The 17,802-nt window shown below is 26.1% G+C and overlaps 3 protein-coding genes across 4 annotated transcripts in view; all 3 read left to right on the top strand.

Moving 5' to 3' along the window:
* Positions 1-448, top strand: part of LOC130675045 (uncharacterized) — a 33,900-nt gene extending 33,452 nt beyond the window's left edge. The window contains exon 8 of the mRNA XM_057480501.1: positions 390-448. The gene's annotated coding sequence lies outside the window, so the exon portion shown is untranslated. The remainder of the gene's footprint in view (positions 1-389) is intronic.
* A 5,759-nt stretch (positions 449-6,207) lies between these two features.
* On the top strand, positions 6,208-11,054 carry LOC130675051 (uncharacterized). Of its 2 annotated transcripts, XR_008991196.1 has the most exons (3): positions 6,208-6,579; positions 6,652-8,829; positions 9,824-11,054. XR_008991196.1 is itself a non-coding variant. In XM_057480508.1 (2 exons), exons 1-2 carry the CDS (start codon positions 6,369-6,371, stop codon positions 6,801-6,803), a joined length of 363 nt encoding a protein of 120 aa, XP_057336491.1. In that variant the 5' UTR covers positions 6,233-6,368; the 3' UTR covers positions 6,804-7,515. The 2 variants fall into 2 exon arrangements, 1 of the variants encoding a protein (XP_057336491.1); XM_057480508.1 differs by lacking the exon at positions 9,824-11,054 and having other exon boundaries at positions 6,233-6,579; positions 6,652-7,515.
* Positions 11,055-17,114: 6,060 nt separating this feature from the next.
* On the top strand, positions 17,115-17,802 carry LOC130674976 (peptidoglycan-recognition protein SB2-like). The gene is made up of 2 exons (XM_057480429.1): positions 17,115-17,226; positions 17,306-17,802. The coding sequence occupies exons 1-2, from the start codon at positions 17,115-17,117 to the stop codon at positions 17,800-17,802; spliced, it is 609 nt and encodes a 202-aa protein (XP_057336412.1).

Below are 17,802 nucleotides of genomic sequence, written 5' to 3'. Positions count from 1 at the left end.
AATTTTTTATAAAATTTTAGAATATATTAGAAAATTTTTTAAAATATTTTCATGGAATTCGCGGGAAAAAAATTATTTAAAAAAAAAATTTTCAAATAAAATTAGATATGGAAATATAATTAATTTATTAAAGCAGAAAAAAATGACAATTTTTCTTTAAAAAAAAAAAAATGTCATCATTATAAATCTACTTTTATAATCATAAACGTTTGCGTATATTTTCAAGTTTCCACTAATTAACATTCAAAAGATAAAAGTGCCCTGTGTACTTTTAATTACTGAATAAAAAAAACTCACAGAATATTTATTTCAATTCGTAATTAAATAAATTATTCATCTAATTATACATTTTATTTATATATTTATTATTATTATTTTTATTTTTCCAGGCGTTTCCTTATCAAAATAATAAACAAGACTCACCAAGACGCGATAATAAGTCAGGTAAAAATCGCATTGTTCTTTTTCAATGTTTATTTAATAATAAAATATGTAAATATTGTGTAAAAGTGAACAAATGAGAGACAAGTGAAAAAAAAAAAAAAACTTAAAAATTTAATTATTCGTAAAATAATTTTAAAAATACGGCCTACGTTAACGGTACTTAAATAATAATAATAATTATTATTATAATCATTTTTTACGCTTCTTATATTTAAAAAAAAATAGTAGCTAATTATTTTACCTCTGCAATTAGTATTACTTAGTTAATTATGTACTATAATTTTAAAAAAAGCTTTTATATTATGATATATTAATAATAATTAATAATCGGCCATAATTAAAAATTTTTAAGCTCAAATAATTTATAAAATTGCACAAGTGATTTACACAGTAAAAAATTTTTCGTATTAGTGTAAAGAAAAAAGTCTGTGTTAAAAATTTTGTGTTGGATATTTAACACTTTTGAGTGTTAATTTAACATAATATTTTTGTGTTAGTTGATCAGTTAAAATTAAAAAAATTTTAATTGAAACAAAAGTAACATCTGTGGTATTTTTCAAACAAGTGTTAACACTTTTAAAATGTAACTTTAACATAGAGCGCGTGTTAACTCATTGAATTAACACGGAGAATGTCTTGAATTTTCCGTAGTCATACATACATTTTTATAAGCATCAGAATAACACAAATAAAAGTGTTAAATTAACACTTTACGAGTGTTGCAGATAACATTATGATGTTTTAAAGTTTTAGAACCGGTGACAGAGAATGTTAATATTTTTTGGTATTATTTTTTTTTTACACAAATTAATAATGTTAACACAGACCGGGTAAAAAAATTTATATATAATTATATGCAATTTATATATAATTTGATATAATAAAATGTAATTGCATATAATTATATGTAATTGTATACAAATATCCAAAAGTGTTAAATAAACTTTGATATAATTATATATAACTGATTTTTATATGCATTCATATATAAACTACATATAATTATATGTAATTACAGACAAATATTGAAAAGTATTAAATAAACTCTTATATAATTATATGCAATCATATATAATTATATGTAATATATAATTATACATAACTAATTTTTAGTGTGATCATATATAAACTATATATAATTATATCTAGTTGCATACAGATATCCAAAAGTGTTAAATAAACTTTCATATAATTATATGGAATTATATATAATTATATGTAATTACATACAAATATCGAAAAGTATTAAATAAACTCTTGTATAATTATATGCAATCATATATAATTATATGTAATATATATGATTATATATAACTTATTTTTATATGTAATCATATATAAACTATATATAATTATATTTAATTGCATACAAATATCGAAAAGTGTTAAATAAGTTCCATATAATTCTATATGATTATATGTAGTCATATATAATTATATATAATGAATTTTTATATATAATCATATGAATTATATACAAATCATATATGATCTTATATAATTTTTTTTACCCGGGGATGTAAAAATTTGTGTAAATTGTTGTTCTAACACACAGTATTGTGTTAATTTTTACAAAATTTTTTTTACTGTGTATTGTTATTTAATTATTTAAATAAATAATTGATATTGTATTTTAAATTTATTAAAAAATACATAAAAGTATTACTTACAGTAAGGAGTAAAACGCCTTTAGCGAAATATACTATATATAAATATATACATATATAATTATTATGCTTTTCCACCCCGTTATTGATTGAAATTATGAAAACGTATATTTATATTGTTATTATTATTAAATATACAAATTACATAACAATAATTGATATATATTTTAAATTCCGACATTACATGAGATTTTAAAAAGTGCAATTTTTTACATTAAAAAAAAAGTATAAAAATAAAAAAGATTTTATTTATTTTATTTTTCATAGTTTTTTTATCTATTATTTTATACCATACATATCATGGAGTATATGTTTATATATTTATACACAACATTGTGTATTTTATCGATTTAACCAAGTGCATTTATCAATTAGATGTACAATGTATTAAATTAATTAAATGATAATTAAAAAAAAAAGACATGTACACTAAAAATATATATAGTATGTTTATTATGGTGGTAATTTTTTATTTATGAATTGGGATGTTTTTAATTTGAATTTTTTTAAATAAGTAAAAAAAAATTTGCAAATCCCCGCTAGAAATTCCGGTTGAAAATCAATCGGTTTTAATCGGAATGCGTGAGCGCGAAGCGGCTTCGCAAACTCTGATAAGATTTTATCAGAAAATGATTTTTTATCATTTTTTTAAAACTGTGTTCTGATAGAATCCGATCGGAGTTTTCTTATTGGTTTTAATCGGAATACGATCAAAGCGCCCTCGCAGACTGTGATTGATAATCAATTGGAAAATGATTTTAATTTTTCTAGGTTAGGTTTTAACTGAATCCGATTTGAATCTTTCTTCAGATTTAAGGGCATTCTCTGACAGAGCCCCCCTTTTTTAAAATATTCAATGACCTTGAACTGTCATAACAATATTAAAATTTACTTAATTAATTTTAAAAAAATTGAAGCGTTAACCCTTCAGCACCCGCGCTATGAGTTTTTTTCTCACACTTGACTTCAAATATTTTATTCTAATTAATATTTTATTCAAGTAATTTCAAATGGAATGACCCAGTGAAATTTTTTTTATCTTAATAAAATTTCGCGCTTTTTATGATTTTGAAATTTAAAAATTATTTCAAACATAAAGAATATTATTAAAAGCCATGAGACTTTTTCTCATCACGCGAGTAAAGTAAGGCGTAAAAATTAATACGGTTCGGCTCAGTTCGGTGCTGAAGGATTAATTGAAAAAAGGACAACGCAGTTACAATTTCGCCGAAATATAGATTTTTTAAAAAATTACTCACAGTTTAAATCAATAAGGAGTTAAAAGAAATTCATTAAATAAATTTTAGCTTAAAAAATTTGACATTCCAAATTATAATATTGAGATGAAGACTTTACTGAAATTTATTTTCCAAATTTTGTTTAACTCTTAATTGATGTTAACTGTAAATTATTTTTTTTTAAATCTATGTCTCGGCGAAATTGTAACTGCGTTGCCCTTTTTTCAATTAATGCTTAAACTTTTTTTTAATTAATTATCAAAATTTTAATACAGTTATTGAATATTTTAAAAAAGTGGCGGCACTATTTGAAAATGGCCTTAATTGATTTCCATCGGGAAATAATATTTTTATTTTACTTGACTTAAAAAAAAAAAAAATCGATCTTCCATTAACAAAATTAAAAAATTATTCTTTAACTTTAGTTTCGGAATCAAATATTTTTGAAATATATAACTCCAAAAAATTATTAATTTAATTTTACAGGTTTTATTAGTGAACGATATTTAATAAAAATTAGGGGTGTGCGAATATCATTCGAATCGAATCGAATAGTAACATTCGATTCGAATTATTCGAATAATTCAAATAATTGTCTTGTGCTCTTAAATTAATCGATTTCGATAGAAAAGTTGTCTTGTTCGGATGTATTTGACAATTTGAATATTCTTTTCATAGAATTCATTACTAAAATAATAAAAATTTTAGTGTCAAAAAAGTGTCATCCGGTCATATTTGAAATGAAAAGGCAAATTTCGTATTTTGATTCAAAAATTCTACATAAATTAAAAAAGACATGTACACGGCAAAATTTTTTTTAATTTTCCATGTCAGACAGTCTGCAAGATCTCTTAAAAATTCGATTTTCAAAAATCGGACCAATAACTTCCCGAATTTTTTAAAATTTCTAAATTTTTTAACGAGAAGTCAAAAATTTCGATAATTACGACGAATACGAATTATTCTTCAATTTAATAATTAGTTTATTATTTGGTTTGAATTCAGATTATTCGAAAAATTCGAACTATTCGAACTATTCGAAATTCGAATCGAATAATTCGATTCGATTCGAGACGAATAATTCGTAAATTCGAATATTCGCACACCCCTAATAAAAATAGTTCGCCTTCATTATTTTGAAAAATTTATCTTTATTAGTTTGTTATTATTTACAGTATAGTTTTAAAAATTTTGACACTTCATAATAACTTTTATATATATACAAACTTTATGATTTTTTAAAAATTAAAATTTTAAATATGAGCGCCAAGTTCAGACAAATTTTAAAAAGTTTTTAATTTATTCCAACTTTAGAACATCAAAATTCAAAAATACTTCATACGATTGCCACCTTAATATCTATACACATACATGTATATATAAGAGCATAATAATTTTTTTTTTTTATAAAAATTATGATATGAAGTTTAAAAAATTAAAAAATAATAAAAACGCCCTTATATTTTAGCAACGTGATACACTAAAATAATATCTATGTTGTTATTATTGAATTATTCAGGTTATAAAATTAGTGCAATTAACGCACGTGCATATCAAATGTTAATTATCATGAATTGAATAATAATTTTTTTTATATTATTTTGATTTGTTATTAAAAATGCAGAGAGAATTAATTAAGTAAATAAATAAGGAAATATTATAAAATATATATAAAGTGTTAGAACATTTAAATTAAGTACTTGTATACATATATATAAATATATATGAAAATATGAAGAAAATTAATTATTTACTGAATGCTTAATGTAGATAAGATTTTTTTTTATTTTTTAAAATTTTAGTGTACACATTATATATAAAAATATATTATTATTATCATTATTATTATTATTATTAATGATGTAGAAGAGATTAATTAAATAATTGATGTTGTATGAAGATGTCGTTTTATTGATAAACTCAGCGATTAGTATTCGAATGAAAAATAAATGTATGAGAAATGTATTATCATATCGAACTGTACAGTTGTCAATTATAACATTTACTGAGTAATTAATTGATTGATAAGTTTATTATTTTTTTTATTATGTAAAATTTAATTTTTTTCTTTTTGATGATTGATCAAATAAATAGAGTAATTGAAATTTATAAATCTTCTTAATTATTTCTTTTTTTCGTGTATAACACAAATGCGGAAATTACTGCGCTTAATTTATAGTAGCGAATGATTTACTTATTATTAAAATTTTTATTTTTCAACTTCAAATTCAAATTCCGATTATGCTGATTATTGTTCCAGTAATCGATCTACATTTTTAGAAGTTAATTAATTTTGAACGTATGGTTCAGGGAACTCGTAATCTGGAGACATTAAATCCGCTATTTGAATTCCGCGCTTTTTTTTTATACGAAAATTAAAAATCTGCAATGAAGAATTTTCTAATCGCGTGACTCAATTTATGGAGTAGTATTTACGTCAAGTGGAAAAAAAAATTTGTACCTCAATGTCTTGAGGTGTCATTAAATTTGAAAATTTAAAATTCGCGCCATTTATCAGCATTTTTTTATACATTTTTAAAAAATTAAAAATTTGAATTGAGTAGTTTTTAAGGTCAAAAATTCGCGCCATTTATCAGTAAATTTTTAAATAATATAAAATTTTTAATAGAGTAGTTTTTATGATTAAAAATTTGCGCCATTTATCAGTAAATTTTCAAATAATTTTAAATTTTTAATAGACTAGTATTTAAAATTTTAAATTGGCGCCATTTCCCAGCAGATTTTCTAATAATTTAAAAAAATTTTAATTGCCGCCTCGGTATCAATCAATTACTAGATAATTCAATGAATTCAGACAGTTGATAGTGTAGGAAATAAACTTTCCTACTAAAATCTTCTATTTTATCTCCAATGCCAAGTATTAAAAATAATCATCATCATCATCAGCTATACATTGAGACACGTAAAAATATCCGAGCCAATCAAATTTTTTTTCACTGATGTCCGTCTTAAAAATAAATTTGACCGATAAGTAAAATAATTATTATTACTACAAAAAATGATGGACGTTTCAATAACAATTGTAATAGCAGTAGCAGTAATAGCAATTATTATTTTTGTAATAACCGCAGTCAGTTACAGTGCAAATCCTAATGAACTGCCTGATAATGAAGTGATTGCTTCTGGGGAAAATTTAGAAGAAAATCCTGATCGCCGTCAAGAAAGAAGAGAACGAGTGGTTTTGAATCAGTCTAGTAATCCGCCGCCTGGTAATTTTTTTTTTTTATTAATTAACAAAAATTTAATTACTATTTATTAATTTATTATTTCTATTATTTTAGATCCCTCGCCAAATATTTTTTTATGCTGCATTGATTGCAATCATGGACATGATTATCATCATAATCATCATGAGATTCATGACGGAGATTGTGACTGCGATTGCTGCGATGGTTGTGACTGTGATGATGGATGCGCGGGTTGTTTCGATTAGATAAATTTAAAAAAAAAAAAATTATAATTATTATATTTAACCATAAGATAATTAATTTTTTATAATTACGTCGGGTTCTTCCGTGTCAAGTACAGTACTAATGATGATCTTGAAGTTAGCAGACTAGTAAACATTTTCGTATTTTTTTTTTTAACGAATCAATTAAAAAAAAAAAAAAAAAAAAAAAAAAAAAAAAAAAATGCACATGTAGAAAATTAAAAAAACTACAAGTGCAATTTTTTTGAATATTTTTTTTTATAATTTATCGTTTTTTAAAATTCAAAAATTATTAGACGTCGGCTAACTTCAGTATTATTAATAATGACAATTAATTTTAAATTATAAAAATAATAAAAATTTTTATTTATTTTTATAGAATAATTTACTGCTATTTATATAACATTTATTTTTTGATAATGGAATTTTAAAATAAAATAATCGAACAGCTTTAATTAATTTTTTTCATTGTTAAGGGCGTGGTCTAGTTCGTAGGCTAAAAAAATAGTCTATTTTTGGGAATTTCTTGCGAGCTTGCTATGAAAGATAAGTATACAAACACTGTTAGGGATGATAAATGAAGTCTTGAATTATAAAAAAAAAAATTATTTTAATTCATTTTTATAAGTATGTTCATACAAAAGGTGTACTCTAACAGAGCGCCATAATTTAAAAGCAGGTCAGCTCAATCTCGATATTTCAGCAACGGCTTATCTGAAACAAAAAAATCGAAGTGTTTCAAATTCGGTATGACAGTGGCTACGAGATAGACTAACGATATTAATTTTGGACCATTCTTACTAATTTTATCTAACGAAAATTTAACAAAATGAAAAAAAGTGTTTTTTTTCGCTGTTATTTGTAAAAAAAAATTAGTTAAAATCAAAATTTTTCTATGATTTTAGTCTATCCTGTAAGTACTTATGTGTAGAATATGTGGTTAAAATTTCAAAAGGATCAGCCCTCGGGTTCCAGAGAAATCGTGATTGGCGTCGGCGAAATCGTAGTTTCGAAATAAACGCGTTTAAAGTTTTTTTAAATAAAAAAAAAATCTTACCAAAATTTAATCTGCGATGCCTGCACTATACGAAGTGCCTTTTTCTTGTTCAAAACTTTCGTTTGCTTCTAATTTGGCCTTTTTCCGTTCTGCACTCTCTTGATGTGTCCAAGCTGTGGCAGTTCACATATTCGATACGCGTAAAATTGTGTTTGTCGACCTTTAGATTCAGAAAAATACACTTAAACTGCTCGGATCTCCATAAAAATTTGGCACAATATGCTTGGATACATATACATTAAAAAAATGTAAAAAAACAAAAAAGATTTTTCAAAAATGACCAACTAGACTACACCCTCAAACTTGACTGTAGAACAATATTTGTAAAATATATGAACGGAATTCATGAGTAGTAGGCCACTGTGAGGCCAATTTCGGATACTGGAAAAATAATTTTATTCAAATATTTAATAATTTCATCGGCCCTGACTTTTCCCTAAGGGTCGCAAATACAAACAGTGAATGCGTAGTAAGTGAGAACATAAACTTGAGAATAATTTCTTAGTTATCGATGTGTTTATCTGATTTATTCATTGTTTACTTCTATAAAAGTATTCAAAGAGACAATTTTTTATCAATTAATACAATGAAGCAGCTACAGCTACATTTCTTTTGTTATACTCTATACTGCGTGCGCACAAAAGACGCGCAGAATGGACGTGGTCGCCCGCAAGAGAAATACGGAGAGACGCCATCTGTCTCACGATATTTGAACGACTTTCACTTACAGGGACCGACTATGAAGTATTAAATATATGTGATAAATATCTACATATGATAAGTGAAAAATCATTACATTGCATCACATCCTAGACTGTTTTCACTTGAACATTCATTGTTGTAAACACGTGTGTTATGTGGACATGTGTGCGGTTAGCTATTGAGTTTTATGGTGTAATTAGTTTTTTTTTATGATAATATATATTTTTTTAATAATAAACTCGTATAGAAACGATAAATTAAAATAATTTGGTAAGTATTATAAAATAACATACTAGTAAATATCAAAGTTTATATCCTAGTATTTTGGGACTTAAGAAATCACTCAATACAAAGTTTAAAATTTTTTTAAATCATTTTCATACAACAAATCTGAGAACTAAAAGATAGTTCAAATATTCGTCAAAAGTTGACCCTCTGATGAAAAAAAAAAAAAAAAAAATTTTGTCAAACTATTTTCTCGGATACCAATATCTGAACATGACATAAAAATATAAACAATTTACATAACATTAAAAATTAAAATTTAATGTCAAAAGTGACTTGCGCGCGAAACGTTTATTGCTTTATATATTCATGATTTGAAAGTTCTCTTTTAGTTCGTGGGGTAGCGGTTGAGAAGTGGCTACTTCTCGATGCCTAAACTATACTGTATTAGGGATAGGCGATATCTATCGATATTTTTTAACTATCGATGTTTTCTAACGATATTTTTTGGAAACGATATATCGATACTCGATAATAAAAAACTAAAACTATCGATGTTACGGTATCGATATTTTTTTTAAATTAGGCATGGGCGATATCTGTTGATATTTCAACTATCGATGTTTTTTTTCTAAACTATCGATGTTTTCTATCGATATTTTTTGGACAAGATATATCGATACTCGCTATCAGGGAGAAAGTGCCTATAGTCGGCGAGTTACTGGTCGCAGGTAATGAAGGCGCTTGAAATTTGATGAAAAATTTTTTCACATGACTAATTGTTACTGCGATATTTTTTGCACGCAAGCTATAATACATGCAGCTAGAAATTATATTTTACGCACTGCTAACGTTGCAATTTGAATGATTATCTTTTTTCCTGCTGTGTTATACACAATATTTTGAGTTGCCGGCTATAGGCGCTAACTGACGTAAATTTTGAGTATCTTACAAAAATATATTAATGAAATTAGATTTTTTAATTATTTTAAAAGTAACGAACAACTAAGCTCTGTATTTTTTCTGTTAATTGTTTTAGATTTGAAGAAAAATATTCAGTGCAAAAGAACTAATTTTATTATATTAAAATTAGTATTTAAAAAAGAATTAGTATTGCTATCATAGAACCCAATTATGTCAACTGAAAAAAAAGAAGAAAAATACACAAAAATTTCAGCAGCCAAAGAAGACAATTCATCTCCGAAGGAAAATAACTCAGCAGAATCTGAATCAACTCCTGGATTACTGCTTCCTGATGGAGAAATAAATTGGGACTGTCCTTGCTTGGATGGAATGGCATCAGGACCCTGCGGTTCAGAGTTCAAAAATTCGTTTTCTTGTATGTTTACGTCTGCAGAAGGACAAAATGATGCGGATTGTCTTGTAGCCATTAAAACATTATTCTCATGTATGGCCAAACATCCTGACTACTATCGCGACAAAGGTTTTTCTGATGATATTTTGGAGATGGATGAACAACCAGAGACAAATTCAACGAACAATGAAAAAGACAGTGAAACTAAATCAAAATAGTTGACTGTTTAGAATTATCTAGTCAATATTGTTCTTATAATTAATTAAATAAATATTGTATTGTAAAAAAATTTTATTACCCGGGAATTATAAAATACTTCAAAAACTATAACAGATACTTTAATTTTATTTATTTGTATATGTCATATGTTAATTAATGTGAAAATTTTGTTACTTGAATTCCCACAAGAGATTTTGATCCCACGGTCAAATAAAATTATTATCTAATATACTAATATTTCAAATGAACTACAACTCAGATTACAGCGGAAAGTAAATTGTTGTGTTAGCATGGTGGCCACATTTCTGGAAAATCTGGAAATGTCAGGGAATTATAAATATACTGGAAAAGTCAGGGAAATGTCAGGGAATTTCGTCACAAAGCTGGAAAAATTTTCACTTTCTTTCTTTTGACTGAAAAAATCCTCCAAATTTAGTTTTCTGTCAAAACTGTTCAAGAAGTGACGCGGCGCGAATGCGGTTGTAAAACCATGTGGAAAAAAATTAGTAGAAATTGATTCCAATAGCGAAAAAATGAAGCAGTTAGAATTATCAAGGCTGTTAGAAAAAAAAAGTCTTAGTAGAAACCAATCGCCAGGATCTTCAAGCTATTAACATCCATATTGACAAGTTAAAAAACTAAAAACATTAAATGTATACATAAGTAATAAACTAATAAGTTTCACTATATTTATTATTCGCGTACTTCATTAATACTTTATTAATATTCTATGAAATATTCTTATTTATGAAATTTATTCTAGTGAAAATGAAAAATCTATTTATATTTTATTACAGAGTAAGTTATATAAAAACATGGATTTCAAATCAAAAATAAAAAATTATTTATTTAATAAATAAAAAAAAAAAAATGAACATTGACAAATAATAAAAAAAAGCTTCATTTAACGACAATGATTAATTATTGATTAAACTGACTTACAGCATTTTATTTTAAATTAAATAAATGTTTCCAATGATTTAATATTACTACATATAGTCAGGGAATTTTTGAATTATTTGACTGGAATACCTGGAAAAGTCAGGGAATTTCAATCTCAAAAATCTGTGGCCACCGTGGTTAGATATATTTTCAGAATATCAAGATTTGAACATGTTACACCCTACTATATTAGGCTAGGGTGGTTGAACTTGAAATGAAGGAGAGATTACTTTCTAGCTTGTTTTTTTTATGAAGAAATTCGATTAAACTATCGGCAATTATTTAGAAGTAATTTAGAGTTTTTACCGATTGCGTTGCAAAGAATAGATGTAAGAGATAATTATTTGCGATTACCTAGCCCTGATTCAGAAATCTCATTTGCAATGATTCAATCCATGCTAAAGTGTATATCTATATATAGTCAATTTTGCTAACTTTGAATTGTTTCGGATCGTGTTTGAATTATTTCAAATTAGGTTTCTCAATCAGGGAGATTTAATTGTAGAATGTATGAAAATTCTTTTCTTGTTCACGGTATACGCGCCTGGAATTTCTTACCAGCTACTATTACTGTGTTAAATAATTTTGAAAAATTCCGTAATGATTCTTTCCCTGTTTAAAAATATTGATTGAAAAGAATTAAAAGTGATAAAATTCGAATTCTTTTCAATAATTTCAATTGATTTCAATTTTTTTGTTTGTATATGTAGATATACAGTTTGCATAGAGTGACCGCTTCTCAATTCTTTTCAATCAATATTTTTAATCAGGGTTTAATTACTACATGGAAAGTGTAAATCATTAAATCATATCATTAATTAGTTAATTAGTTAATCTTACTTTATATTCTTACTTATATTATTAAAAGTGCTATATCTCATGTATAATATTTATTCAATTATGTAATATTGATGGTCTTGTATGTAATATTGAGGGAGTCTCGACTCCAAGATCAAATAAATTTTTTTATCTATCTATCTATAAGTATTTGAAACATAGATATAGATAATGTGTAATAGAAAAAAAATCTATTACATAGATAGCTGATACTATAGGAAATACACTTTCCGACATTTTATTTCCGTTTCTATCCCTCTATAGAGATTGCTACGAAATTTTAGACATTAGTCATCATTGTCACCTGTTCCGTCCACATAAGCGCGTCTCAAAATTATCAGTGTGTTCAGTTCATAGCTTAAAACTAATATTTTAAAAATGTACGTTGATAACTTAAATACTATAAACGACTCAGTTGTTTTTGCATCTGTAGCGTTAATGGTCTGTATAATGGTTGTAGTAATTGCTTTTTTGAATTCTGATACCCATGGCCAAAATGACTCTGAAGCAACACAACAAAATAATCAAACTAACGAACCGGAAGTTGTTACTGTTCAGCCGACCGTAGCAGGTATTCAATTTTTTCGTTTCCATGGAAATTTTTTGTGTTAATTATTTATATATTTTTTATTCTGATTCAATAGATGTCGGTTGTTTGCCGTGTCACCCATGGGGGCCTCACTTTGTTCCTAATGGAAATTGCGGGTGCGTTGGTTGCGATTGTTGTGCTAGTGGCGATTGTTGTGCCGGTTGCGATTGTTGTGCCGGTTGCGATGGTTGTGCCGGTTGCGATGGTTGTGGCGGTTGCGATGCTTGTGCCGGTTGCGATGCTTGTGTCGGTTGCGATGGTTGTGCCAGCTGCGATTTTGGCCTTTGTGCTGAGCTTTGTATGGGTTGCGATGGTTGTGGCGGTTGTTAACTTTTATGTAATCCCGAAATGTGTTGTGTGTCTACAGTAAAATCTTCATAAAGTTGACGCCCTGTCCAGAACCATGCCCATTCCATAAAACAATAGATCCTTTTATTAAGGACAAAATCACCCCACCCAAACAAACAGTCGTGTCTTAATTGCGCAGGTCAGCGCAGTACAATGCGCAATGTATGAAAAAAATAATTCGCTAACCTAAATTTAATCATAACCCTTCATTGTTTAGATTAGGATCTATGTATACATGATATTATTGGTGCACTTTGAGATTTTTAAATTTCCCGCCTAGAAGATTTTTTTGATTTGTCACGCAAAAAATCGTAGGGGGAGAAAAGATTTTTCTTTGTTTACGAAAAGAGAATTTTATTAAGTTTTTATATATGTAAACAATATACTCGACATATTTATATTTTACGTATATATTTATTTACTCAACCGAAAAAGTCTAGTGAATAAGAAAACAATATCATGTGTGTTCCATTTACGTACAAAGTAATGAATTTGATATACCTCAGAAATAATTATTGTTAAATTATAAGAGATTTTAAATATATTTTAATATAATAAGTATTAATTGACATGCGTAAGACAATAACTTATACCAAAACTGTTTATATGTAATATATTATAGAGTAATTTTGATAACCCGACATTCCTGACAATTTGATAGCTTTTTTTCTGTTGATAAAGAAATAATTGGAAGTGTAATTAAGCAAAGGTAGACTTTATTGAGTCACATTCCAAATATATATAGAAAAATTTTAAGAATTTTGTTCTTTTAAATGATCGAAAAATGTGAATGTAATGTTTTTAGTGCAAATAAATGATAAAGTTTATTTCTGTAGTAAATGACAATTTAAATGCTGTAATTAAGAGCTTATCTATTATCATTAAGTAGATAAAGAAATAAGTTGTTTTAGAAAAGAGATTTCTAAGAATAATTGTTTGAACAATATGATTAACTAATTATTTGAATGAGTAAAAAGTAAAGTATTTTTATTATTAGAATACATGACGTTATCGTCAAGTCAGTGGTCACAGTTTTTTTTCAGCAGTAAAAATTATTAACCACACGGAAAAAAAATATTAATAAATATTACTGAGATTCTCGTCAACAGCGCGCCTAGACCGAATCTCAGCAAATATCATGGAGTAGAACGTAAGAAATTAATAACAGATGCATTTTTTTGACAAGTGTCTTGCGATTTTTTAAGGTTTAAGTAGTAATTTTAAATAGTCAAGCAGTATATTTCAACGGTTAACTCTTAATTATAGCAGTTTAAACATTAAAATCCTAATTTTACTAACTGAAACGACATTAGTTATCGAACACAACATAAATAATTACAAGTTGAACTACAATTATTGTCAATCATTTTTTTCCGTGCAGGTATTTTTACGCATGCGTAAAAATCACCCGGGTCTTTTTTTTCATTATGTTCACAATTTTGGAGCGCATATTTTTGAGAAAAATTTATAGATTATGTACAGACAATCTTTTTGTCTCTATGGGGATTATATGTAGTTTTGTACGACTATGTATGTAATTTTTGGGAAGTAAATAAATAAATAAATAAATAAAATTTATAGATGAAAAAATAATTGAGTGTAAATTTGATCAATTCGATCACTAGACATACAGACTTTGAAATTACAAATTATATGTTAATTTTACTTAACTTTTTTAGATGTATTTTAAGGGTTAATTATGTTTGCGGTATATGTATTACAATAATAGTATTAAATGATGTATTTTTATATACAAAGTTATTTTATATTTATAGATATCCCAAAAACAATATTGTAAATCAAAAAAAGTTGTGTAAAGAGTTACTAAAAAATATTTTTGAATAAAATTTTCTTGTTAAATTTTTGAACAGACAATTATTGAAGGTTTCCTTTAATTTTTTGAAATTTTTGACTGTTAAAGTCGATTAATGACGATTAAATTTTTAATTATTTTTACACGGAAAAAACGGAATATTAAAACTTAATAAATAATAGTAAAAAGTGTAATCTGTTATCAATAATTAGTACTATTATGTACTTAATGCAAAGCAGTTTACTAATTTTTGTAGATTCCTAAAAACTACTATCAATTATTTCAAAAAGTAAGTAAAAATTACTACTTTTAGGTATATAAATACGTGACTTATTAGTGAAAGTTAATTAATTTATGGCATAATCTATTAAAAAGTAATGATGGGTCAAATTATGATTTGGTATCTTAGATACTGATTTTTCCAGCTGAAAATTGCAAAAGTTACTAACTTTTATTTCATAAACTCGATATCAGTGATCAATTATTAACTTAAAATATCACTTATTCATCATTATAAATTAATTTACAATATACATAAATCAATAAGTGGTAAATAATAAAATGAAAAATTAGTATACTAGATCTTTACATATTAATATGTACGTTTACTAATTTTTCGGATCCTCATTTTTTAAATTTTTCTATGTTTATTTGAATAGTAATAACTGTAGATACCAATTTATCGATTCTTTTTCATATTAATTTTAATATACGAAATTACAAATTTTGCTCTTATATGTGTATCAAATTTTAATATAAGTAATAACCTTTTTGTGAATATATACTCTCTAAAAACGAATTAGCGAAAATCACTATTTGGCAGTGAATAGTCACTTATTGCTAGTGCAAAGTATACCACTATTTGAATTAGTGATATACTTTTCACTAGCAAATAGTGAATAGTCACTAATTTCACTATTTCATATTCAAGAGAGTAATGATCCTGGGTTGATATTAGTATCGAATATACTAATTTTGTCAAAAATAAAATACAAACTATTAAAATTTTGAGCATCATTTTTTTCCGTGTAATCATCTTTAATCGTAAAATAATAAAGGAGAGGGTGGGGCAGAGCAGCCCGCCTAAGCCAATTATTATTTTTTGTGGCTTTCAACCATAAGATCACTTTACTTTTGTCCTATTTCGAACAAATTTATGGACATTTTGCCAAAATTCTGAAAAAAAATTTTTTTTTTTGTGGGGCAGAGCGGCCCCCCTCCAAAAAGTGATAAAAAATTTTTTTTTTCGTTTTTTTTTTTTTTAAATTGTTTTTATCATTAAGAATGTTATTTCTTTCTCTTGACAACTATTTTTGGTTTTATATTACTCGAAAAAAATTTTTTAAAGTGTAATAAATCGTTCACTCGCGATTACCTTAATTAATAATTGTTATTTAATAAAAAAAAAATAAATTCTATAGTTTTACTTTATTTCAAAAATTTATCAACTAAAAAAAAAAATTTTATTTTATAAATTTTTAGTGACCAAATTTGCCTCTTACATAGAGAAACGGCCGAAAAATATGAAAAAAAAATTTTTTTGGAACTTTCGGCTGGTCCATTTTGCCCCAGGTGTTATGCGTAGGGCTAGAAATGTGGAATTATACTAATTTTTTTTTAATTTGATGATAACAATATGAAAAAATCACTTTTTCGAAATTTTGGGCTTGTCCATTTTGCCCCAAATGTCATGCGTAGGGATAAAAATGCGCAAACATATCGGATTTATAGTAATTAGTCGCAAAAAAAAAATTTTTTTTTTGCTCAAAATTTTAGGGGGGCCGCTCTGCCCCACCCTCCCCTACTGCAATTTCTGGTCCTGCATGAAGATTAAAAACGATTAAAAATTTAATCGTTTTTTATCATCTTTAATCATTAATCGACGATTCAAAACTCTTTTAATCGTCATTAATCGTATTTTCTAATCAGGGCCGTTTTGCCCGGCCCTCCCTTATATAGGCCATTAAAACAGAGCTGTAACTATTATTATTTTTTATGAACCATTAAAAAATGTATCGTTTATTTATATTTTTACGATTTATCGTTACTTAGTTTTAAAATAAATTTTAATTTGAACCGGAAAAAATACATCAATTAATTTAAAAGACTCGAAGCTTATTGGTCAAATACTTATTAATAATACCTATATATATAAATATATAGTTATTACTTAAAAATTTTATGTATTTAAGAAGCAGAATTTTAAAAAAATGTTTCAGTTAATAAATAGTAATCTTTGTAACTAAAAATTTTCCATGTCAACCAAAATGTTCAAATTATTGCTACTGAATAATATTTTTTTCACGATAATTATTATCACGATCGACGGCTGGATTTTTCACGGGGATGAATTTCCGAATTCTCTGGAAGACAAAATTAGTGAGAAATTATTATATAATAATAATATTTTTTTAATGAACATTTAATATCTAAAATAATTATATTCTAATGTCTACAGACGATTCATATGAGCAACTAGTGTTTGTAAATCGTACGGCATGGAATGCATTACCAACTACGGAACCAATAAAACAATTAGACGTGATTCCGGCTCCATTTATTATGATTTATCACACGGGAACTGATACATGCTTCATTAGAGACACTTGTAGTGAAATAGTTAGAGCTCTTCAAGCAAAATATTTCTCTAATTACATCGGGGACCGCGATATTGGATACAATTTTCTTATCAGCGGTGATGGTCGCATTTATATTGGGCGCGGGTGGGATACTGCTGGCGCCCACACTATTAGCTTTAACGAAATAAGCATTGGAATCGCGTTAATTGGAACATTTTATGATAAATCCCCAACTGCTAATCAAATCTTTTCTCTCCATAACCTTATTAAATTAGGGATTCATAATAATCATATTGCTAGAGAATATAAATATTATTCTTCTCCCGACATGCCACTAAATGTTCTAGCTGGTACGAAATTTACTATTGATTTTTAA

The sequence above is a fragment of the Microplitis mediator genome, chromosome 9, assembly GCF_029852145.1.
Source record: "Microplitis mediator isolate UGA2020A chromosome 9, iyMicMedi2.1, whole genome shotgun sequence".
Lineage (NCBI taxonomy): Eukaryota > Metazoa > Arthropoda > Insecta > Hymenoptera > Braconidae > Microplitis > Microplitis mediator.
Note: the sequence above shows the minus strand (reverse complement) of the source record. Positions and strands in the feature narration are given on the sequence as shown.

Excerpts from the sequence above, each read along its gene's own strand:
- LOC130675051 (XM_057480508.1), top strand. The coding sequence starts at position 6,369 with ATGATGGACGTTTCAATAACAATTGTAATAGCAGTAGCAGTAATAGCA. Across the intron at positions 6,580-6,651 it reads GTCTAGTAATCCGCCGCCTG|ATCCCTCGCCAAATATTTTT; the intron begins GTAATTTTTTTT and ends CTATTATTTTAG.
- LOC130674976 (XM_057480429.1), top strand. The coding sequence starts at position 17,115 with ATGTTCAAATTATTGCTACTGAATAATATTTTTTTCACGATAATTATT. Across the intron at positions 17,227-17,305 it reads TTCTCTGGAAGACAAAATTA|ACGATTCATATGAGCAACTA; the intron begins GTGAGAAATTAT and ends TAATGTCTACAG.